Raw genomic sequence first — 24,844 nt, 5'->3', positions numbered from 1 at the left:
TGGGTGACTTTGGGACAGCCATGGGCGCACAGCCTAAGGTCCTCCACAGGGTGGCTGCTGTGAGGATAAAATGGAGAAGCCACCACCTTGGGTCTCTCACAGGAGGAAGAAAGGATATAAATATTATGCAACAATAATAGTTTCTGGACTGCTGTTTAGACTAGCAGCACTTTGACCTTTGATTTTGCAGCTGTCAAGTGTGCTGAATCATTATACCAAGCAATATACTGAAAAATCCTGAATGGAGAAGCAGCCAAAATAAAATAAAATAAAATAAAAATCTGAGCATCTTCACAGAGCTAAATCCTTGGGCTTTTAAAAAGAAACCATGATGCTAAACAGCATACTCCTAGGTAGGCCTACTCTGGTGTAAGCCCCACTGAGTCCAGTGGTGATTTACTCCCTAATAAGTAAATCTTGTGCTGTGGCACAATTGGGTGGCATACAAATGTTTTAAATAAATAATAAATAAATAAGTATGCTTAGGATTGCAACCAAGGTGAATTTCAACCATCACTGAACACATGTGTACACTCAATGGCCAGGTTCACACATAACAAGCTATGATGGAAACTGTGGTGGCATGCTTTGTTATGTCTATACCCAGTGACCGTGGTGAAGCTTGGTAGGATGGTCTCTGCGGAACCGCACAGAGAAGCAGTGGTTGTCCACTGTTGCTTGGTTCAGCATCTGAGCCCAGAAACCATGTGATTTCCATGTTTATTCCATAGTGTTCTGTGCAAAGAGAACAGCTGCTGCCCCTGCCTGTGCTCTTCCTTGTCCAGGTCTGTCTAGCAGCTGCTGACTTGTGGCCAACAGCCCTCTGATTGGCTGCTCTGCATTCATTTTCTTTTTTTTTTTTTTTCCTTTTCCATGTGCTGCCTTTGGGTGCCCACCTGCAGCTTCAGAATTTCAGCAGCAGCAGGGCCTCACACTGCACTGTCTCCAACAGCAGCTACCTTGGGAACAGCTGCTCCTGGAATTCCTGTCTGAACACTGCAGGTTGCTTGGGCAGCATCTGGAAGCTGCCTTCTACTTCTTGCAAAATTTGCATCCAACTGGGTGCTCACTCTGGAATGCCGATAGCTCCTACTCTGTCTCCCACTCTCTGCTTTGAATCTCTCTTGTCCCTGACATTCCTCAAGACGGGCAGGAAGGTCCACTGTCCACTACCCCACCACACCTGCAGGACACATTCCCAACAGGCAGCTGAAACTTTCCTAGAAAAATGCCCACACATACTTCCTTGGGAAAGTCTTCCTGGTGGAATGTGCTGCAACCCCTGGCACATGTGCCTGCACAGAAGCCCTCCATGGGCCTGGCTGCAGGGGTGTGGGGAGCTTCCAGTATGTGCAAGTCCTGTGCATAGGGGGCCATGGGCAAATGGGCAACGAGGGAGGGCGGGGAGGTACGGGTGGGTATGTTTGCTTGGCAGCACAAAGTGTGGCAGCACAGTGAGTGCTCCTGTAGTTCTTCTCTAGAGCAATGGTACCACTCTTGTGAGCAGCGGGGGGGGGGGGGACTCCAGCAATGTCTGGCTGAGGACATACCCAGCATGTGGGCCAATGAGGGAGAGCCAAGTATCTTGGGCAGGAGCAGTGCATGATGGGATTAATTTTCAGCCATGGGGAGTGATGGGATAACAGTCACCATTAGGAGGAAAGGTGGAGGAAACCACGCACTCATCTGAATTCAGAATGCAAGATAGGAGGCCATCGTTTAGCATTATGTGTGAATGCAGCCAAATGACAGCTTCTTATAGTGGTGTAACCATGTGAGGAAAACAGCATAGATAGATAAAGGCATCATCTATACTTTTTGATGATCAGAAATTGTTTTATCATGCATGAGCAAAACTTCTGTGGATACCTTGTCAAATAAGCAAACAGAAATATTTGCAAATAGAAATGCATTTAGAAAAACTAAGATTTTCCCAATGAGAAGAAAGAAGGAGAGAAAGAAAGACAATGACAAGATTGAGGAGGAAGAGGGATGGGAGGAGAGGGGAAATGTTCATGCCCTAGTCATCATGTCATTAACTTCCAGGATTGGAGCCTGTGAGGTGCTGAGGGTCTCTGGGAAGTGCCAAAGGTCCATAAGTTCCTACAGCTCCAGCAGAAGTCTGCCTATGTGCTCACAAAAGTCAGCACCATGCAAGATCGGAGCCTTAAAATTGTAGCTATATTTGTAGGACGGTTCATCAAGCCAAAAACCATACAGTGCTATGAAATGAAATAGAACACTTTCTCTTCGTCTTCAAAATGAAATGGCAGAGCTAAAGTTGGATGGTGAATACAGAAATGAAAAATTGCTATTAAAAAAACACTACAAAAAGAGAGAGAGAGACTGAAATTCCCAAATGAATGATTTGCTGCAAGGAAATGAACAGTTCTAAAAGTGGAACTTGGTACAGCTGAAGGAGATCTAAGAAAAGCCTAGAAGAACAAAATGAAACCAGCCAAGGGAAAACACTAAAAATAAATGAATGATGGACTTCAACAGCAATACGTGCATGTGGGGTTGGAGACTGTATCTAGGCTAGACAATGGGCATGGGTGAACTTTAAAAAAACAAACAAAACTAACCAATATTCAGATATACAGTAGATGAGCTCTTGCATTTTCTGAACTATTCCCTGAACCAACATATCTCGCATTTAGGAAACTTAGGGCAAGATACCCAGTTTATTTTAGGGATTAGCAACTGAAAGTTCTCTGGCAGAATGTGGTTTACTGAACGCAGAGGAGAGAAACCTATTTTGGCCAGAGAATGGATTGCACCCCGGCCAAGCCCAGAAAGTGAGATGATGTCAAGAAGGTGAGCCCTATCCTAAATCCTCCCCACCTCCCGTGATGTCATCAGGTGCCACCTCACCTACCTTTCCCCCTCTTTTCACTGAAAGAGGTACAGACTCAGCTGGGCCCCTCATTCTAGTGCCACTTATGGCCAGCCCCAGGCTGTGAAATTCAACTAGGCAGGCTCAGAGGCACATGCAGCAGAAAATGGCACTTTGGAGGAGAGAGCGGCCAAAATTCCCCCGTCGTCATCCTCCTGCTTGTGTAAGATTCTGGGAAGCCTCCAGTCTTGAAGGCTCCCAGAGTTAAAGCATCATTTCTTTAAGACCACATTCATAACATGTTTTCCATAGTAATGTAGGACATACCTGAGCTGGCTGGCATTAGGCAGGAGGCATGTCCCAAGCATCCATACACAACAGCAATCTCCTGCCCAAAGCCCTTGGGTGAACCAGCCCTCCAGGTGTGTGCAGAGACCACGTGGATTCAAATATGCCAATCAGTCCCCGTGGAATTTCAACCCAATAAGCAACTGTCTTTGCTATCTGGTCATCCAGGGAATAAAAACTATTGCCCTTGCACTGTGATCAAACTTACTCTTAAGAATAAAATACTATCTCTATCTCTTACCCTTCTTTCTTGTGCTTCATTAGGCTGAGCATGCCAAGGTCTGGACCCCCTGTGTCCTACAGCAGGAAAGAAGATGGAAACAGTGCTGGGAAAACACAGGGAGGTTACCAGTGGAAGGCAGTAAGAGCTGCTCCAGCCCATCTGCTCCAGCATTCCGTGCAAGAGCCCCCTCCTACCCATGACACTCAACAAGTGGTGGACACAGGCATACTGCCTCTGCTACTGGAAGCAGCATATCTCCATCAGAAATAGCAGCCACTGCTATCCTCCTCCATGAATTTGCCCAATGCCCTTTTACGTAAAGCCATCACTGCACCATGTGGGAGTGAATTCCGTAGTTTAATGAAGCATTGCGTGAAGAAGCGCTTCCTTTTATCAGTCCTGATTCTTCCACTAATCAGCTTCATAGGTTGCCCCAGCTTCTAATAATATGAGAGGAGAAAAATACCTTCCTCTCCACTTCGTCCACTCCATGCATAATTCTGTGAGCTTTCCTCATAAGGGAATTGCTCCAGATCCCTGATCGTTTTAGTTGCACTTTTCTCAGCTTTTGCAACTCAACAATATCCGTTTTTAGGTACCATGACCAGAACTGTGTAGTGTTCTGGACTCTTGTAAAATCCTACCAAGGAAACAGAGCAATGGTGCACTAAAAGCATCATTGGGAATCGATCTTTGTTGCAAGGTGGAAAAAAGTAAATATAGGTCAGGATGAGCAAGTTTTATCACACTCCTGGCTTTAGCTCTACTAGTGAATTCAGTCTTTGCTTTGTCATGTGCTTGCAGCTACTGCTCAGCAAAGAGAACATATTGGTTCACCAAAGAAGACGTAAAAGGCAATGCATTCATATGATTTTTGTCACTTGCCTAGAGCAGCCTAAGCCATTTGTCCAAATAGTAAGAAACCATCCAAGATTGCAGAAAACTGGCCAGTTGCTAAGATGCTAGCAACCACTTAAAACAATTTTTGACTATGCACAACAATATATAAACCTACTTAGGATACATCACAATGTGGATGCTACTGGTAATAATGCTCCAGACTTAGAGGCTTGCAGGCATTCTACCAGGGTGGGAAAATGCAGAGGCAAAGTTTGGCCATCTAAGTCCTGGGCACCTGCTCATAAGAATGAGCTGAAGTGCCACTGGCCAATATTCTATCCAGTGGACTCTCACTCCTCCCCTTCCTGTGCCCCTCAGAACACCCCCTTCCAGCAGCAGGTCTTGCAACCCCAGAGCTGCAGCTGATGCAGAAAGAGCTGTGCTGGCTGAGAGGGCAGGGGAGGGCATTCCGAAGTGGAGTTCCACTCCAACCCTGGAGCATGTTTCTGAGCTCAGAGCTGGGTGGGACTCTTGAATTTTCCTATGACTGGCCAGACAGCATCTACCAGCCATAGGACTAAGTCCTAAATAATGTTTATTGTGGAATTAAAGAAAGTTTGTGTTACCCTCTCAAATGCTGCATGTCAGTGTGAGACCACTTCTCCCAATGAGTTACCTATATTCCTTTGCTCCATGCCAGAGAGAAAACTATTTCCATTATGCCTGACTGTATAAATATTTAACTAACACTGGTAAATTCAGATTGTATTTATTACATTCCCAGCCTGCTTTTCCCCAAGGGACCTCAAAGTAACACTTATCAGGATGGTTTTCATGTCATAGTAAGCCACTGAGAGTTAATTCATCGTTGTTCTAGTGTTATATGAGGATTGCTTAACCTTCAAATAACCCACAATGTCTGGGTTCATTCCCAGTGCAACTTGCACATCTCAAGGTCCCTGGGTGAATTAATCTATGGCAACGTAACATGAAATGTGAATCGGGTCACTGTGATAAATGAATGTGAAGAACTGTTTCCTTTGACCGTAGAAATGCCATTGTTACATATCTATGCTGCATCTTCATTCTGCTCCAATGGATCTAAGGAGATGAGATTCGTGGTGCCCTCCCCTACCCATTAGAATGTACCACTCCTCTTGCAGAGGACTCTGCAGTCATCAAGTTGGCACCTTTTCCAAGCATTAAATTAAAAACACTGCACAGAGCTAACATGAAATGTTCCTCCAAGGCTGCTAGAACAGGGGGGAAACTAGCAATTATTATCAAGTGTCACAATTACAGCCAGGCTAGATTATTGTGGCAGCAAGGAGTAAAAAGGACAAATGCCATTTAAATGTTTATAGGGTACAGTCCTATGGTATATAGTGCACCCTCAATTATAATAAACCCCCAAACTCAGTGGTTTATGGTCATCCTATGTAAGGTTTGGAGGAATGGCAGAGGCAATTTTCCTCTCCTCGTATCTCTCCTTGCATTTTTCACTAGATGGACTTTTTGGTCATCTCAGTAGGGAACATCAAAGGGTGTGTGTGGGGGGGGGGAGGAAGCTAAAGGGACCTCACAATAGTCCATATCCTGCCCTCTTCTCCCCTCCCTACCCACCAAAGTGCCCTCTTTTCCATGGTATTTAGGCTATTAAATGTAACAGAACTAGCATAAGTATGTAGTAATAATCCTAATTATGTTGGAAAGATGGATATGCTTGCATAGTACTAGAACTAAAGGGTTTGGAAAGGAACTACTATGCATACTTAATATTATTACGCACACTCCAATTCTCCAAGTGGTGAGAGGTTTCAAAGTTTCAGAGCTTATCTGAGTTTGGTTTCCTTTGGAAAGTAACTGGAAGCACACAAGCTTTTGTATTTGTGTTTATTCTCAGAGTCAAGAGTCACTAAGTTGGAAGGGACCTTGTTCAGCTCAAGCCTCCCTGCAAAACAAACCAATGGAAATAATTTTTCCGCACAGTGGTACTGAACTTTGGAATCTGCTGCCACTGAATATGGCAACACTCACAAGGTGTGAGTTCTTAGAAATGAACAAAGTATGCATTCCAGGGGTGCGGCTAGAGACACTTAAATTTCCTTGAAATAAATGGGACCTATGGCACAGCAGAGTACCTGCACTACACATACACACTAGTGCCAGATATGCTTAACATGGAGAATAGCATAACTCTGTCATGGAGCTATTTTAAAAGATAACACAACAAGGGTTGTGTAGCAGTTGTTGTCAATTGCTGCTGCTTAGCATCCTGAAGAACTGCTGCCAGGCTGGACAGTTCTAGATGGACCAACAGCCTGACTCAACATAAACAAGTTCCCCCTGTCTCTGCCTGCCACAGCTCTCAGCACAGAAATGAAAACCCTTGGAAGCATTTCCAGATTCTGTGATGGTCTGAGATTTCTGTACCCTCAGTCCTCTCCAGTACTGAACCTTCACATCAGCCCCCTCTTTTTCTTTTCCACATTTGCTTCCCTTCCAGCTGACTGGCTACCATTACTTATTCAGTGTCATTTCTTTCCATCATTTTAACCTTGGTTGGCCTTTTCCTACAGCACTAGGCAAGATGACAGCCGTCCTGGAAGACAGGCAAACCTTCTAAAAGTAATTTGCTGGTGAATTGATGCAAATTTAGTGTCTGAAACTATTATAGTCTCATTTGGCTCAGCTGATAGGGTCAGTGTCCCTTTAAGGCTGCAGAAGCATGTGACATAGACCCCTTCACATCCATTACAGGAGGAGTCATTTTATAGGTTTGCAGATGGTGTGAAGGTTTTAATACACAAGCACAGCATAGCCAATTTGGCACTGCTGCCTTAAGTTTTCAATTTCCAGCTTCTGGTTCATTTAAGGTCTCAGCCACATCATTTTCAATTACTGCAGTGAGCAACACTGGCAGCCTTACTATTTAATGCAAAGGGAAGTAAAGAGATATGTTACATATTATCCTGGCTGCTTGAGCTCTCACATACAGAACATGAAGAAAGCTAAGGGATTATTGTACAGAATCAAACCTGCAGGGCTCAGCTACACCCACCAAAAGTTTGCCTACAGTATTTCAACAAAAATGCTTAAGATATACAATAGCTACCTAAACCAAGCTGGACCAGAAACAAATAAATACATGACAAAAATGCAAATGAAAAGTAGTAATTGCAATAATAATTGTACATACATATCTGGTTTTCTACAAAATGTCTGAGAGTGATGTTGAGATGAAAATGCATTTACAGATCAGTGATATTACTGGCATAAAAGATTATAGTACATACACAAGACACAAATTCCATGTAGGATGACTTGCTAGAGGCAGAGGCCCCTGGTTACTTTGTAGTGTTTATAAACTGTAAGATTACAAAATGAACTATGATTGCATCCACTGCTCTACAATATCCATTTCTGTTAGGGGATAAGGTGGCAATTTTCTTCTCCCCTTTTCCATTTTGATATAAATAACTTAAAATACTGATTTTGCAATATTGAAGTAGCCTTGAAAAGTGGGTAAGAAGTATCTTAAATGCGTGCACACACAACTGAAAACTGTAAAATGTTCTGTGACCATCTGCAAAAATCAACCATTTGGATACTCCCTACTTGGAACATAAGAACTGAAAACATCTCATCCTTGATCGATCATATTACTGCAATCTTTAGTTGGGAGTGCTTCCAGACAAGGTTTTATAGTGTAATTGCACTGTCCCATTCATGGAATTTTACAGGGAGAACATACAATCTTGCTTTCAGTTTGTAACCATCCTGTTTTCCCACTGTTTTGGGTGTGTGGGGAGGGGAGACTGTCACAAGTACACCCCTATATTTTGTATGGACATGGTGTGTCTTCACCTTCTTAATATTTCTCTCTCTTGAAATATTGAACACTGCCACTGAGAGGAATTCCAACCTTATTAACCTTCCCTCAATATTGTGCCCAACTATAAAGCTCTTTCACTGGACTATGTGGTCCTGAGGATGAGACTCTGGTATTCCAACAGCCTATGACCGGTTTAACAATAAACAAAACTTTGTTTGTACAAGAAGCCTATCAATTTCAAGTTGTTCAGTAACTTATACATTATTTTATTTACTAAGGAAATAACTTCTGGCTGAGGTATCTCACTCCCTTGCACAAAATCTCCTTTCTCTCTTGAATGCACTTTGCACAGTCTTAATTTATCTCGGGTTAATCTTTCCCTTTTGTGCTCAGGTTTCTCTCATTTTCTATCCCTCACACCCCTATAATAATTGACAATATTAGGTTGTGACTTCCCCTAGTTGCTAATAAGTCCTCCAAGTATTGCTCTTGCTTCCCTTTCCCTTTGAATCTTAAATGCCTGTTCTAACGAGGCTACCTCTTCAGATTCTGCAAACTACTGACTGACCACAACTCTGTTAACTGCTGACAGACTGACTGACTTTCTGCCTTCTCTCTCCTCACACACTTGCAAGCTCCGCCCACACAGTCACCAACCAATCACCTCATTCACTCATCCCCCTCTATTACCCCTCCCGTCCTTCTTACGAACCTTTAAAGGAACGCGCTTAACTCTTAAAATCATTACAGGTTATTATAGGTACTGTTCAGAAAGAGATGGACTAGCTGCAGAGTGCCTTTTGACCTATAGTAGTAAGAGCCCTTTAGAAGAAGCCTGGCGTCTGAAGTGTATATTTCTTTCATAAAAACTCATTTAAATTAGGAAATGCTGCTGATACAGTGAGGGGAGGGAAAGTAGAAATGTTTAATACCACCATGCCTATGTTTGCTCCAGCAAGAAAAAATAGACTGAAAAATAACAGAAGAACTCAAAATATTTAGGTTAACCATCCTGAACTGTTTTTTCCTACACTAGACATTTATTGCACATGCATCTTTCTATAGACAAATGTGTGATCCTTCAGTTTTGCTTCTATGGCAGTGTTCACACATAATGCTAAACCATGCCTTGCGATTACCACATGACATATTATCTTACCTGAGTCCTGAGTTCAGACAGGTGCAGGGTTTCCATGCATGAGTGGTTTCAACCTTTATCTTTCCCCCAATGGCACCACTTATCCCATCAACTCCCATGGCTGAAAGCCAATCCCAGCTTTCACTGCCCCTGTCTGCATCACCTGCCTCTCCCTCATTGGCCCACAACACTCCCCTGAGCGTGGCCTCAGCCAGCTGCCTCCCCCCTACCCTTGCTCAGCAAAGCAACTGCTTACATTGTAGAGTAGCTCTGTTGCTCCAGAGTAGTACTAGAGAGCACTCTCCATTGCTGCTTTGCTCTGTGGCAACATGTAAGCACATCTCTCCACACCCCCACCCATGCATCCCTCCTCCCCCTCTGCACGTGTCCATGGTTCCCCATGCACAGGGCTTACACACGCTGCCAGGGGCTGCCTTGCCTCTGGCAGCCAGGCACATGGAGGGCATCAGTGTGGGCACCTGTCCCAAGGACAGAGAGAGCACATCCTGCCAGGCAGACTTTCCCAAGGATGCTCATGTGGGCATCTGCCTGAAATAATTTCCCATCTGGCTGTTTGAACAGTATTTGTCACCCAACTGTGGGGATAAGGGTATAGTGGGGCTTGTTGACAGTCCTGAGGACTGTGAAGGACAAGACAGGAGTGGAAGTGCAGATGGGAGGCAGAGTGCGAAATATGGGTACCTCAAGATGCTCACCTTCTTGGCAATCTCCCATGTGCTGCCTATGTGCTCCTCACATGCAGGGTAGATTTCCTGCAAGGAGGCCAAAGCTTCTGTGCAATAAAGTGAGGGCAGCATGCTAAGCAAACACTTCAGCACCATGCAGTAACCAGGCAGCAGTGCCAGGCATAGACACTCCCATGGTCACTGCTGTTGGAAGCAGCATGGCATGACACCCTGCTCCTGCTAAAATTCCAAAGCTATAGATGGGCATCCAAAAGCAGCATGCAAAAAAGGAGGGGAAAAGAGGTGCAGAGAGGCCAATCAGCACTTTGCTGGTAGCACATCAGCAGTTGCTAGGCTGACCTGCAGAGTGACAAGAGCAGGCAGGAGTGTCTGCAGCAGCCACGGCTATTCTTTGCCCAGAACTCTATGACAGCATGTTTTCTGGGTTCAGACATGAAATCAAGCCATGGTGACACATGAAAACCATTGAACAGTCTGCTGTTTCTCTGCATGGTTCCAAAGAGACCATGTTTTGCCATAGTTGCTGGGTTTGGGCATAACAATAAGCCATGCCCCCATTATTTCAACTGTGGCTTGTTGTTAAGCGTGAATCTGGAATTAGGAGCACGTAGTGAGGTGGCCAAGTTTGCTGGTGATGCAAATTTTTTTAGGGTGGTTAAAACCAAAAGGAACTGTAAGGAGCTCCAAAGGGATCTCTCCAAGCTGGGAGGACAGGTATCAAAATGGTAAATATAGTGCAATATAAGCAAGTGTAGAGTAATGCATGACAGGACAAAAACACAACTTCAAGTATACACTAATGGGATCTGAGTTAGCAGTGACTGAGCAAGAAAGGGATCTTGGAATGGTGTTGAACGCCTGAATGAAAATGTCAGCTCACTGCTGAGCTGCTGCAAAGAAGGCAAAATCCATGTTAAGGGTCATTAGAGACAGAGGAGAAAACAGAACTGCCAAAATTTTACTTCTTTTATACAAATCTTTGCTTCAACCACGCTTGGGAATATTCTTGTGCTCAGTTCTGGCCACCTTACCTGCAAAAGGACATTGTTGAGTTGGAAAAGGTGCACAGAAGGGCAACAAAGACGATCAGGGGGCTGGAGCAATTCCCCTCTGAGGAGCTGCTAGGACAGTTGGGACTGTTCAGTACAGGAAAAAAGCAAGTAAGGGGAGACATAATGGAGGTGTTTAAATTAATGCATGTGTAGAGAAAGTAGAGAGTGAGACATTTTTTCTCATTCTCCCATAACACTTGAACCCAGGGTCATCCCATGAATCTGACCGGTGGGAGGTCAAGGACAGATAAACAGAAATATTTCTCCCCTCAGCATATAATGTCTTCCTCCTTGCTCAAGGTGGCATGCCTGAAGTTGCTGAGGAGCTAGGCAGGAGGACGTCTGGCACCCATACTGCTTGAGAGATCCTGTGGGCAGCTGGTTTGCCTCTGTGTGTATGGAGTGCTTAAGCTAATTGATCTTTGGTCTAATACAGCATGGCATTTCTTACGTTCTTACGTGAATTCACCTATTACATCTGAACTAAGCCTATTATCTAACCAGCATTTTCAGCAACTTTATTTTAGAGCAGAAAAAAAGCAGCATTTAATTGTAAAAGCAAAAGAAAGCACAATTTCTTCTTGCATTGTTGTGCTATTCCACTACCCACATTTCTAAGGATTATAAAACACAAAGCAAGAAAGTATGCTCTTTGGGTCATACTTTGATTTTAGTTCTTCAATGAAACTGAAAGTAGGTACAGTGATTAACATTCTCATGGGAAAATGTTTTATTTTAAACTACTCTGTATTTTTTTCATTGAAAAGCAGTATAACAACCTAAGAAATAAGTGTTGTGTAACTGTTGAGAGCCAGTGTGGAGTTTTTAAGAGTGGGAGCTAGGACCCAGGTGATCTGAGTACTAGTCCCCACTCAGCCATGAAATTCACTGGATGACTTTGGGCCAGTCACATGCTCTCAAGTCCAACCTACCTCACAGGATTGTTGTGGGAATAAAGATTAAGAGGAGAAAAAGAATTGTGCAAGCCACCTTGGGAGGGAAAAGGTGGGTTATAAATACCATACATACATAAATAAAAATATGCCCAAAATATACAACACAGGAAAGTTTTCTTTTAAAAGATTTATTGTCGAGAATAACCAGCTGCCAATGAATCATTCCAGATGGCACAACTGAGCAGTCCCCAGTTGACGTTTTTATAAATCTTTCCTGCCTGCATACCAAAGCAGAAAGATGATGCTGGGAAGTAGGGGAGGGGGAGGAGGTGGGTTGGTGTAAATTGCCTTTTCTTTGTGCTGCAGTTATCTGCCAAGATTCAACCGGCCCTCTGGAATACTGTCTGGTTAAGTTCAGCTACATTTCAAGGATGCGCACGATTTCTAGAAAAGAGGATTTTTCTCTGGCCTGTGTCAAATATTGCTTGGTTTAACCAAAAAGTTATACCTATTGATCTGTACATCAAACTCAAGAAGTTGCCATACACTATTTAAATGTTTATTACATTTTCAATATGCTCTTCTTCTAAGGAACTCAGCTGCCAGCAACATTGCTTAAGACTGAGCTTTAATGTTTTATTTATTGCTATATTTATATACCATCATTCAAATAAAGACAGCCTATAAATGTCAAGTTAAAAAGAAAATCCTCGACTACAAAATTACAAGGAAAAAGAACAATACAGCAGCAGGGAAGGTGGGCAAAAACCCAGATCAAATTCAGAGGGGCTTCTTGCTCAAAAAGAAGTCACGAGGGAAGAGTTTGTCCGACACTGGGAGTCACCAAGGGAGTGCAAAAGGGCTATTAGTGGTAGAAAAATGTCTTCTTTTACTATACTGGTGGTTACTTATCATACTGAGCAGAGAAAGACAGCCTGCTTTTTTCCTGGCTGCCTGAGGGATAGTGGAGTTCCAGAACCGCTCTCCCGGCTCAAACCGTAAATGCATTTCTTCATCTCAGAGAAAAGCCCCCAGAAGCGCCCTCAGCCTTAATCAACAGGCTCCGCCCAGCACGCGCTCACCCGCCCCGCCCCCCATCGACTCCCAGTTTATTAAAGGCTGCTGAACTTTTAAATGACGTGGCCGTTGGCACCGCCCTCCCTCACGCGCTCATCTCTTGGGAGGGGCGGGGCCTTCCCATGCCACCCCACGCATTCTAAAATTGAGGGAAGAACAGGAAGGCGAAGGGCAAGGAAACTGCCTCAACGTACAAGTCACGCGACCGTCGAAAGCGGAAGCCTAGAGAGATAGCTTCTAACTTTGGCCGTAAGCCTTATGCGACCACCCCCAACCTTGCTTTACTCCTGCCTACCTACCAAGCTTTTTCACGTCCTTCACCGACCAATGAGACTCTGCTTCCCAGAATTCACCACCTTATAATTCCTCCTCCATTTTCTATAGCAACCGTTCGCCTTTCTTTAAGTTGTTAACAAGTTTTTTTACTCAAAGCCGAGTGGCGCCTATGTCCCTTTCTGCTCCAATCAAAGGCTATCAACGGTTCTGACATAGGTGGCAGTAAAGCTACTCTTCATGGTGCCCCTTCCATTCTCATTACGCTATATCATAGAGATATAAAGATACCCACCCATAATAACAGTATGAGGAGTCTTTCACTGAGCTTCCGGCTTTTCAAGCTTTCGTTGCTTCCGTCACGTCCCAGGAAGCTTGTCTAGGCCTATGGCGGCACCCGATTCAGAACCGCCAACTCTCGGTGGCAACTTTCTAGTTCGCCTTATCGACGCTCTAGGCAGATGCAGTTCACCTCACTGCCTCGGAGGGGGAAGTTGTGGACAAGTTTTCTACAGCTCCCTGAGGGCGTTCTAGCCGTAACTTCCGTAGCTCTATAGCTTCCAGAACTGCCCTCCTAGACGGTTCTCGGAGTTTCTTCTCTATGGCTGCTTGCCGCCGGACCGGGAGGGCGGCGGGAGGTTTGCGCCTTTAAGCCTAGAGCCTGAGGCGCGGGGAGGGGGGCAACTGAGCCGGGAGCAGATGGAGCCGGAGATGGAGCCAGAGACGCTGGAGTCAAAGATCAGTGAGTGGGGGGTGGGGCTGCTGGTTATGAGGGCACCCAGGCTTCCCTTCCCACCTCGGGTTGCTCTTACGCGTTTCCCCTGCAGCCGTCCGTTGCCCTTGGCCTGATATGTAACGAGAAAGTGTCGCCGTCTGATAAGAGAGATTTTATGTCGCTAGGGCCCTTTGGGAGTAAAGGCGCAAGGGAGAGGAGAGATGCTGGCAGCTTCCGTACACAGGAGGCCACGGTCACTCTTTGTTTTCCCAGGCATCTAGGACACTTTCTGCCCTGCCCAGCAAAACGCACACCGCACCCTAGGTACAAGCCGTGGCGTGGATGCACGGGTCCATCCCTGGAATGTTTCTTCAAAAGCAGGTCCCACTGTAGTCACTGGGGCTTATCCCCGCAGTTAATAGTCCCTTCAGTGACAGTCTGTCTCTTTAGCTCTGCATGAACAGCTTCTGAAAGACTGGGAAGGATCTGCCCTTTTACCACTTTCTATCCACTCTGCAGGTTGCCAAGAACCAAAGGGTGGTTTGATATGTATTTGCTAAGTGCCCTTGAATTATTTAAAAAAAAGAGAAAAAGTGAGTGAGAAAAGAAAGAATGCAGTATCTAGGACTACAGCCCTAAATGTGTTAAGTGACAGGTACAAATCCCATCAGTGCCAGAGAAACTTTGAGGGGTTCATTGCAAAGAACTAGCTATCTGCCTAAAAATAAGACGTTTTATCCATTGATTAATTTTTCTGAATGTCTGTATTTAGTTTATCTGACGGAATGGATTTTGGCTCATGCAACTTAAGTCTTTTATAACGCCACAGTACTTTATGCATGTTTCTTCCGGAGTACCTTGCAGGCCTTTTAGTATCCATTCATAAGGTCAAATATGTATATTTGTTATTGTTGTTATTTCTTCCCTTTGGACCTGTTTCAGGCTTCCCATGGAGCTAGGAACCAGACTAAGTGTTTTCTACCACTCATGTTTTAGTTCCTTGATTCCATTTAGAACCCTGTCAAGATGTCTGATACCAAATCAGACCTTTGGTCCAATTTTCCTTGATGATGGCTGCACTAGTGGCAATGGCACTCCCAGGTCCCAGACTTGTTACAGAAGCACTTTTAAAGTAGTGATTTCAAAGACCAGTCCTAGGGCCTTCTTCATGCAAAACACGTGCTCTATCACATGTGGTCTACTGTTCAGCTGTGATACCTTCCGGTTGTCCTATTTCCACTGTGTGGTGACACCCTTGCAAGAAATAACTGCTGCTTTTTACTTCCCTTTCTGTGGGGTACTGCTAGCAAGGAACCTCTGGGAGATGGGATGAGATATCTGCTGATCTTGACTACTGCTTGCAAGTAGGATCTTTTCTCTCTTTGGACTTTTCTGTTTCAATCCAGATAGAGCTACAAACCCTCTGAACAAGGAACTGGAATGGGACAGCATCAATGCATTTTGTGATCAGCTCAATAAGGAACTAGAGGGGTTGGTATGCCTTACTTCATTCTCCCAAAATATAGCTAAGTTCTAATGTTTTATTTGTGAATATCATTCAAGATGGAAGCTGTCAGCCCAAATACTTGCTTGAATGAGTGACCTAAAGAAGCATTAAATAAAGCATCAGGGTGCATCAATGCCCATTTGTTTCAGTTCCTCTGATTCTATGTTTTTCTTTTATTTGTATCTTAGTGTTCTAGGACTTCAGTTCATTTATTCTTGCACACAATGTGCTTTCTCCTCATAAGTTAATAGTGGTGTTCTTTGTGTCAGGTTTTGGAATATACTCATTTTGAAAGTTACCCATGGAGACACTAATAGCTTTGCTAGGATGTAGGAGACTGGTGGAAAAAAAACCTGGGATGGAGAAATGTATGAGAGGCTGGTGTGTGAAGTAGGTAGAAGTTACAGAATGATGGAAATAAATACCCCAAGTAATTAATTAAACAAAACATTGTTGAATGGATAGAAATGCAAAAAATCTGATCTTAAAAGGCATATAGTGTGAGTCATGAGTTACATGGGTATATTGCATGGGGTAAATTTGGAAAAAACATTGTGGGATTTAGCCAGTTGGGTGAAAAAGTTGCTTCCCAAGTGAATGAACTGTGGTAAGTTGGAGATATTTAAGGAAGTGAAAAAGTGCTGTTCTGTTCTTTATTAGTAGTGAGTCACACTCTCCAGTATGGCCTTTTTGGGTTACTGGAGTTTTTGTCTAAGATACATGATTTTGTGGGATGGGTTAATATGATGATCTAATTCTGACCATAGGAGATAGCATGATTTCACTGTTCCCCTGTCTTGGCCGCTAGTCCATCTCCGCCATAACACTCCTGTAAACCAGGTGGCATCAAAGATGTCTGATCAAAGGTACTAATTGGGCTGGTCTTAAAAATATCAACATGTGTAGGAGAGAAGACCATTCCATTTTTCCCCAACTATAGTTATAGACAGGGTGTTATCATACCAATAGACCCTTCAATAATCATGTTTGTGTCTTACTGTTCAGCCCTCCACTTGCCACCAGACTCCTAGCCCACAAGATCCAATCTCCACAAGAATGGGAAGCCATTCAGGCTCTCACGGTAAGAAGTCATGTACTTTTTTTCTACTGGTTTGACTAAAGGCAGTGGGGGTAGGGGAAGATTTTTTGTGAAAATCCAAATCTGAAGTGGATGCAGCACTTTAGTGATTAGAATGCATTGAAAAAAGCTAAGTAGCATTGCTTTCTAAGGCTGAGAGCAATTGGTTCAGGAAGATTGATGATTCTCCTCCTCCTCCAGCTACAGGGAAGATTGCTTTGCCAGATGCTCTTCTTTTTTCATGGGATGCTTAGTTTGTCAAAAGAAACACCTTAGCCCCCTTGCTTCTTAAATTATCATTTTCAGTCAACCCTTCAGGAAAAATGGGAGAAAGGTAGGGTGTACAGTAGGTGGAAGCCAATGACCACTAAAAAAATGCCCGTTACAGCTAGTTTGTATCATTCTAAATGCATTCTTAATATAAAATCAAGGCCTAATGATGGATTATCCATTCATACTTCAAGAAGAAATCTTCAAATAATCCAAATAACTAAAACAACTAAACAAAGTTCCTTGTAGTGGAGTCAACACTCCTTGCTGTCCCCCTACCACTACTAGATGTAGTATTGGTTTACTGCCTAAGCTACTTTCATACTTTCAGGTGGATAAGCAAGAAGGAAAAAGTATTTGTCGAGCAACCACCAATACACATATTCTAGTTTGTTTAGTTGGAGAATTGTTTTTGTTTTCCTTTTGCTTGCTGTGTTGCAATCTTTCCTGCCTGGCATATCTGCATGTTAGCTGTTGTCTCAGAAAAAAGGGAGGAAGATTTTTCTAAAGTAGTCTTTGTGAAGTATTCAGTTCAGTACATCCAGTGGAGTTGTTTTCACTTGGGACTATGTAAGGAAGCTGTTCAACATGAGCAGTACCACTGTTGGCATAATGTTGGATTAGACAAATCCCCTTTCACAAACACTACTGTAGTCTTGATGCTGTTCGTACTAGAAAGTCTTTAAGCACTTCCTTGAAATCACAAAAGTTGAAAACAATGGCAGTGAAGAAACTATGAAAAATCATCAGCTGTAAAGACATTTTACTGGAGACCAGAGTAAAGATCATCCAAACTATTGTATTCCCAATCACAATGTATGGGTATGAAAGCTGGACAGTGAGGAAAATTGATAGGAAGGATGTATTCAAAACATGGTGCTGGAGGAGAGTTTTGTGAATACCCTGAATTGACAGGAAGACAAACATGCAGATCCTAGATCAAATCAAGTCAGTTTTTCCTAGAAACAAAAATGACAAAACTGGGTCATTTAGACCATGGGTTCTCAAATTACGGCCCAAGGACCGGATCTGGCCCGCCATGCCCATTTAACTGGCCCACCCCAGAGGTTTTGCACTCGCCCCATGTGCGCACGCGGCTTGCTCATGAGCATGCAGATTGCTCACGCTGAGATCGGTTTGGATTCACTTGGAAAAACGATCTCCTCACGAGCAAGCCAGAACCTCACTGTGTGCACCCCCATCAACGGCTTGCTTGTGTGGAGATCGGTTTGGACTCGATTGGAGAAAATGATCTCTGCGCAAGCAAGTGGCTGCCTCTCCCTGCCGCTCCCCACCTTGCTGCCCGTGTGTGCATCCCCGGCCCCCTGTTGGAAAAGTTTGAGGACCCCTGGTTTAGACACATCATGAGAGAGCAAGACTTACTGGAGAAGACAATCACATTAAGGAAAGTCAAAGGCAGAGGAAAGACCAAATATGAGATGATTGAATGCATAAAAAAAGCCACAGCCTCAACATTGGAAGAGCTGAATGGAGCTGTCAAGGACAGGACATTTTGAAGGGCTTTTATTCATAAAATGACTTGACCATAAAATGACTTGACAGCACATGGCAACAACTTCACTCTGGTTTAGCAGAGAGAGGGCCTTTTTGGTGGTGGTGCCCCAGTAATGCAATGGTTTTGCTAGAGAGCCCCATCTGGTGCTCATATTTTAGTCCTTTTGGTGCCAGATAAAGCCTTTTTAGGTCCCAAGTTTTTAATCTTTCATCTTTAAAAATGTGTTTTAGATATTTAGACTGCTGTTGTCATCTACTGTTGGTTTTATATTTTATGTATCTTACTGTTTTAACCATTTTTAGGAACCACCCAAACAACTTTAATTATTAACAATATACAATGCAAGTAAAATAAACTTCCCTGCCCATGGAAAATAATTTATCTGGGTGACTGACAATAGTAAAAACAATTAGCAAAATATGAATTGAAATATCAATGGTAACTAAAAGCATGGGATGTTTAGAAATATCACATATCTAAAAAAACTTTTGCTTATTCCTGTCTTGTTGATTTTTAAATCACAATTGAGCAGACTTTGATCAGGGCCTCTCCTGATGATCCTAAATGCACTTTCTGATTCTAGTGAGAGTAAACACACTGTATTCATAACCACTGGAGAAACAGAGTCTTCATCTGACTAGGAGCCTATTAACAGCTGAGACTTTGGATCAGGTGTCTAATATGAACACACCCACAGCACTCAACCATTTTTAACAAGTTCTTCTCACTTATACACACCAAAGCAATTAACACAGGCTTTGTAGATTGTCTTGTGAGCATGTGCACACATGTTGCTATCTGGCTATGTCCCTTTCTGTGTGTCAGTATAATGAGATAGAGACCCAGCAAAGAGCTCTGCCCCAGAGTGGCAAATTCTGCAATAAGCTCAGGTGGGGTTGCTTTTTGATCATTTTGGTCTTGTGCAAGAACCCACACAGAACCTAAAATAAGCCCTCCTAGGATGCTTTTAATAGAAATTGTATGCGTAGGTTGACTGACTTGATACAACCAAGAAACAGAAAACCAGAAATAGAAATGTTTGCCTCTTATGGTAAACAATATGATGCTTGTTGTGGGGTTGGGAATTTGGAGGACAAAGATGGTCTTTTATGCAATCATTTTTTCTCCTTCTCTGGAGAGAAACAAGCTTACATTGTTTGAGAAGAACATTGCTTGAGAAAAACTTGTTTGATGTATTCAAATGTGTATGCGTTATAGCTTGTGTAGAAACTTAAGCCTGGAGGTCTAAGAAGATGCACCCTCTGGTTACCCTTCTCCCTCACCACTGGTAGTTTGGTTTCTTGGCTTTTGTGCAGCTCCCTCACTCCCATATGAAAGTATTGAAATGCCTCTTCTAAGGCTTAGTACTGGCAGTAAGAGCTTTTAGTTCAAATGTGCTGGCATTTAGTTTTGCCTTTGGCTGCACTCACCACAGGATTGCATCCTGAAGAGCTTCACTGAAATGGGATTCAGCCCATGGGCTGAAAGAGGTTTAGTACCCCTGCTTTATAGGATGCTGTACACATGGACTTCTAAATAGCATTCCTCCACCCCACCCCCTGTTCATTCTATTGCATCTTGAAGTAGAGAAAAGGATAATATGGGCTTCTGTTGCTAGGACTGTTTCTCACCCCCTGCTCTGTTGCACGTGTGCAGGTCCTGGAGGCCTGTATGAAAAACTGTGGCAAGCGCTTTCATGATGAAGTGGGCAAATTCCGCTTCCTTAATGAACTCATCAAAGTGGTGTCGCCCAAGGTGAGTCCTATTGCTGATGTGGCAGGGTGAGAACTGGGGATGGTTGGCATAACTTGATTTAAAATGGCAAAGGGCTGGAGCCATTTTATACTATGTGGAATTCAAAAGCATGGCATGCAAATAGTAGAAAGGATGTGTGCTGGTTTTATAACAATAGTGACCCACAATTGGACAATCCAAAGCTTCCATGTGTAGGGGATGTCTGGCAAGCATGGATTCCCCAATCATGCTATTGTTGAAGAAACTCTGTTCATGCCACTGTGTGTCTCTGTGTGAGTTGCTATAACAGTTCCTTGACCCAGAAGTCACTTTATATGTTAGAAACTCTGCACTGTTCCACACATTCACTTCTAATGAGACAGGATAAGTCCTTGTAACATGGCAGCTCACTTTGTGAAAAACTATGCAGTGTGAGTCACAGCACACCGAACAGACTATAGGTGTACTGTGTGTTGTTTTCCTTCTTCTAACCCTCTCCCCCGCCCTGCCATGCTCCAGCCAATATCCCAGGGCCTTGAACAGCGCAACATTTCTTGTCTCCACCTTACTGCTTGATTGCAGCCCAATTCTTTGCAAGGGAGAAGTCCCCTGCCAGTGACACCCACTCCACAGATGCCCAAGCAGCTGTTTGGAGCGACCATCCCTAGTTAATTACACTTTTTAAAAAATGTACAGTAAAAATACAGGCAATTGAAATGGCATTTAAAAAAACTTAAGTGCTTCACAGAAGCACACTCACAGCTATCCAAAATGTGGAATCTTCCCTGGCCAATGACCTGATAAGCATTTACTATCAAAATGCAGTAGGTAGCATTCATGGACGTTGACCAAGTGAGACTGCAAATAGGTTGTTTGAGCAAATTGTCAATTAAAAAGCAAACAGATTTTTGCCCCCAAAAGGATTGTTGAGTATCTCTCTTTTGAGTATGATGCTCTAATTTTCAAGTAAAACCTAACCATTCCCTGCCCTTTACCTTTTCCACGCTTCCCTGAGCCTCTAGGTACTCCAGAAACAGGGGATCTACATCCCACCCCCTTTTCTTTTCACAGCAGTTAGGCTTGTTTTTAAACTGTTATATCTGGCAAATTTGAACATTTTATTGAAAGGACAGAGAAATATACAGTCTTTAAATCTGGTTATATTTTCCTGCACAAGAAAAATGGTTACATCTGCCATCACGGCTAGTTACAATGGGTTGCTGTGTCATGCAAACCCAGTCATTATGCATTTTAGTTAGCTAGGATGTAAATGAAATGAAGTTTCACGTGCTTTTAAAAGCCTTGGGATGGCTTGTGAATCCCCTGCTTGGTCTTTGGAAATGCTGGAGCAGATTTCCTTCCACCTGCCAACTCTACAAGTACTTGGGCTGGAGAGGCTTACCTAACTGATCTCCTTGCTTCATTCTGAATTTTCAGGAGGAGGATCCCCATACATGTTCACAGTAACCCTAAGCTGCTTTTAAAGCTACTGTATATCATGTGCATGTTTAAGTGTTATATTTCAGTTATAAATAGAGTTAGGGTTTGTTGCAGTTCCTCTGCAAGATGAGGATAGGACTTCTCTCTTATGTACGAACGGTAAGGCAACCAGTTCTGCCTGTAGTGACTACCAGTAGATGCCCTTCTCCAGTATTTATTTATTGAATTAATTTCTATGCTGCCCAGCGTCAACTTTTTAAAATGGGTGGAAGATGATTCAGATACATGTGTGTTCCTCTTCTAGGAAGATAATGAGTCATTTATCTGGATTGGAGCACTAGGATTATTTTAGGGAGTGTAATATATTTGTCCTGCTCTAGCTCTCAAATCAACTTTTTCTTCCTCCTCCTTGTGTATTTTAACATATTGACCAGCTGAAATTGCCAGTTATTAAAGAGTGACATGGAGATGGAGTGCTGAGCTAAATATACTGTGAGTCTGGTCCAACAAGACCATTCTTAAGTTCTTGATATGGCAAAACTGTAGTTCTCCTAAGCCTTTTAACCCTGATCATGCTGAATAGATCTGGTATTCTGCTCTCTCCCCACTCCCCTTTATCAATGATGCTGTGAGTAGGTAGTGTCTCCAGTATCAGTGAGTAAACGCACAGGGAGCAAGTATTGTTGTTGCTTGTTTGTTTCATATCTATACTGCCCCACTACCAAAATAGGATTCAGTGATGCACCTAGGTAATTTCAGGTTCTGTACTTAGAGCCATATCTTACCTACATTTAAACAGAAAAATGTGATGGAACTCCTAGCATTCTGCATCTGCCATGGGAAAAGCTGAGAATTGTAGGACTTTTTTTTCTACCTAACATGTATAGAATTTCACCCTTCATGTTCTTACAGAGAACTGTCCCATTTATTTATTTATTTATTTATTTATTTATTTATTTATTTATTTATTAAAACATTTTTATGCCGCCCCATTCGCCGAAGCCTCGGGGCGGCTTACAACCCCTTTTGATGGCTATGTGTATTGCTTCCATAGGAAAGCACACATTTTTCATCCCCCCATGCCACCATTCCATGTTTTATGACTCTTTCTATGTTTCTGGTATGTTAGAACACACAGACACACACTTGTATGCAGATCCTGTTTCAAAAGAAGAAATGTTCTGAGCATGTGCGATTTTTTGCATTTTAAACTGAATTCATTACCATAGAAATAAAAGGGAGTTTGTTTTGGCTACCCCAATGCTAAACACATTTACTTGGAAATAAGCACCATTTATTATGGAATAGGATGATATATTTAAAGTAAATGACATCAATAACCATATACATGTTTATCCAACTACCCTGTCCTGACCTAGGTGCTAATGCTAGATTTCAGCCCTGAGGTTCAGCCCTAACTGCACCACTGCTGAGATTTAAATGTGTCATTGGCTGTTATTCCCTGAAAGTGACAAGACAACATGTGAGCAGTGGCTGTCTTCTTCACCTCTTACCTCCAACCAAAGAGCATGATGCTTCAGCTTTTTGTTTGTATGGAAGCCCAGTGTGATCACTGTGCAAGCCCCCATCATCTTTCATTGGTCACCTTCAAGACTGAAAAGGGTGTGTCATTGTCTTTACAGTATCTAGGAAACAGGACTCCAGAGAAAGTAAAATCTAAGATCTTGGAGCTCATGTATAGCTGGACACTGGGACTGCCCCATGAAGTGAAGATTACGGAGGCATATCAGATGCTGAAAAAGCAAGGTGAGAGATAACTTCTTAACCCAGGGAATTCATGGGTCCCTCCCACGCAGCTAGGTGTGTTCATACAGGTGGGTGCTACTTGCCAGGGCCTTGTTGCCATGAACTCTGCAACACAAACACTGCAAGGGCAATATTAAGAGCTAGGCACTGCCTCTCCCACATTAAATCTAGAGTGGCTGAATGTGATGGTGCTGCAGTACATATGGGATGAGAGCCAGTATAGTATAGTGATTAGAGTGTTGGACTGAGACTTGGAAGAGTTGAATTCTGGTCCCCAGTCAGCTGTGAAGTTTACTGAGTGACTTTGGTTGGGCCAGTTGTGAACTGGCAGCCGAACCTATGTCATAGGAGGACACTCTTGTGAGTTGCCTTGGGTTTCTTGCAAGAGGGAGCAATAATGATAGTAACAATAGTGGCTGTGGGAGTCATGATTTCATTGCCAGATTTTCAGAGTCATGAGCAGGTTCCATGAAAAGCATGCGCCCCTATTGACTAGTGTCTTATTTTTCGTGTGACTAGAATTTTTCTCCTGATCTTTTGCCAGTGCTAGCCCCTGAAGCATCTATATGTCTGAAAGGCTAATGAACTGGAGTGCTGACCTACTTGCTATATATTTTGGGTTCCTAATCAGTATTTTTTTCTTCAAAATATGAGTAGTGATTTGGAAAAAATAGTTATTTGCTTGCTCATGTATTGAATGGCAAGCCCCAGATCAAACAAGTAGCAGGATCTATGTATGTTTGCACTCCAGGTATAAGAACCAGTGTGTAAAATTTATATGATTGTAAGAGCCATGCTGGATCAGACTAAGGGTCCATCTAATCCAGCATTCTGTTCACAGAGCAGTCAACCAACTGGACAAGGGAAACCCACAAGCAGGTGTGATGGTACCAACACCCTTCCACCTGTATTCTGCAGCATACTGCTTCTGATCATGGAAGAATCATAGAGCCATCAAGATAGATTTCTTCTCCAGCAATTTGTCCAGTCCCCTTTTAAAGCTACGCAAATTGGTGGCCATCATTACATCTTACGAAACTGAATTCCATAGTTTAATTATTTGCTTTGTGAAGTACTTTGTCCAGAATCTCCCATCAATCAGCTTCATGGCATGACTCTAGATTGTATTAGAGAAGAGCAAGATGCCTTTCTGCTCACTTTCTCCTCACCATACATATTCCTATACGTTTCCATCATATTTTATTTATTTATTAAAACATTTTAATGCCGCCCCATTCGCCGAAGCCTCGGGGCGGCTTACAACAATAAATTCATCATAAATAAAAATTAAAATATATTTTAATTTCCCCCTTACATCTTTTCTAAGCTAAAACAATCCTAGTTGATGTAACTTTTCATCATAGGGGAGTTGTTCAAGCCCCTTGATCATTTTAGTTGCCCTACTCTACACTTTTTCAGATTCTGTTGTATCCTTTTGTAGGTGCAGTGACAAGAACTATCTTTGTTTGTTCCACAGATTTGTAGAAGGCCAATGCGATCTTGATAGTTTTACTTTTGTTGTCTTTCTTAATTATGTTTAAGATGGAGTTTGCCTTTGCACATAGGGTCTCCTAAGAAATGGTTCACACCAC

At 43.0% G+C, this 24,844-nt stretch overlaps 1 protein-coding gene across 2 annotated transcripts in view; it reads left to right on the top strand.

The window, feature by feature from the left end:
* The first annotated feature begins 13,102 nt into the window (after positions 1 to 13,102).
* Positions 13,103 to 24,844, top strand: part of GGA1 (golgi associated, gamma adaptin ear containing, ARF binding protein 1) — a 29,481-nt gene continuing 17,739 nt past the window's right edge. Inside the window, exons 1-5 of one of the 2 annotated variants that reach the window (XM_044441039.1) lie at positions 13,103 to 13,201; positions 15,347 to 15,431; positions 16,453 to 16,528; positions 19,968 to 20,066; positions 23,129 to 23,252. In XM_044441039.1, the coding sequence (XP_044296974.1) occupies positions 19,983 to 20,066; positions 23,129 to 23,252 (208 nt within the window). In that variant the 5' untranslated portion in view covers positions 13,103 to 13,201; positions 15,347 to 15,431; positions 16,453 to 16,528; positions 19,968 to 19,982. Of the gene's footprint in view, positions 13,202 to 13,718; positions 13,968 to 15,346; positions 15,432 to 16,452; positions 16,529 to 19,967; positions 20,067 to 23,128; positions 23,253 to 24,844 lie in introns of those variants that run through there. The other variant, XM_044441037.1, reaches the window with a different exon arrangement.

The sequence above is a fragment of the Varanus komodoensis genome, unplaced genomic scaffold (assembly GCF_004798865.1).
Source record: "Varanus komodoensis strain SLA01 unplaced genomic scaffold, ASM479886v1 scaffold39, whole genome shotgun sequence".
NCBI classification, from domain to species: domain Eukaryota; kingdom Metazoa; phylum Chordata; class Lepidosauria; order Squamata; family Varanidae; genus Varanus; species Varanus komodoensis.
Note: the sequence above shows the minus strand (reverse complement) of the source record. Positions and strands in the feature narration are given on the sequence as shown.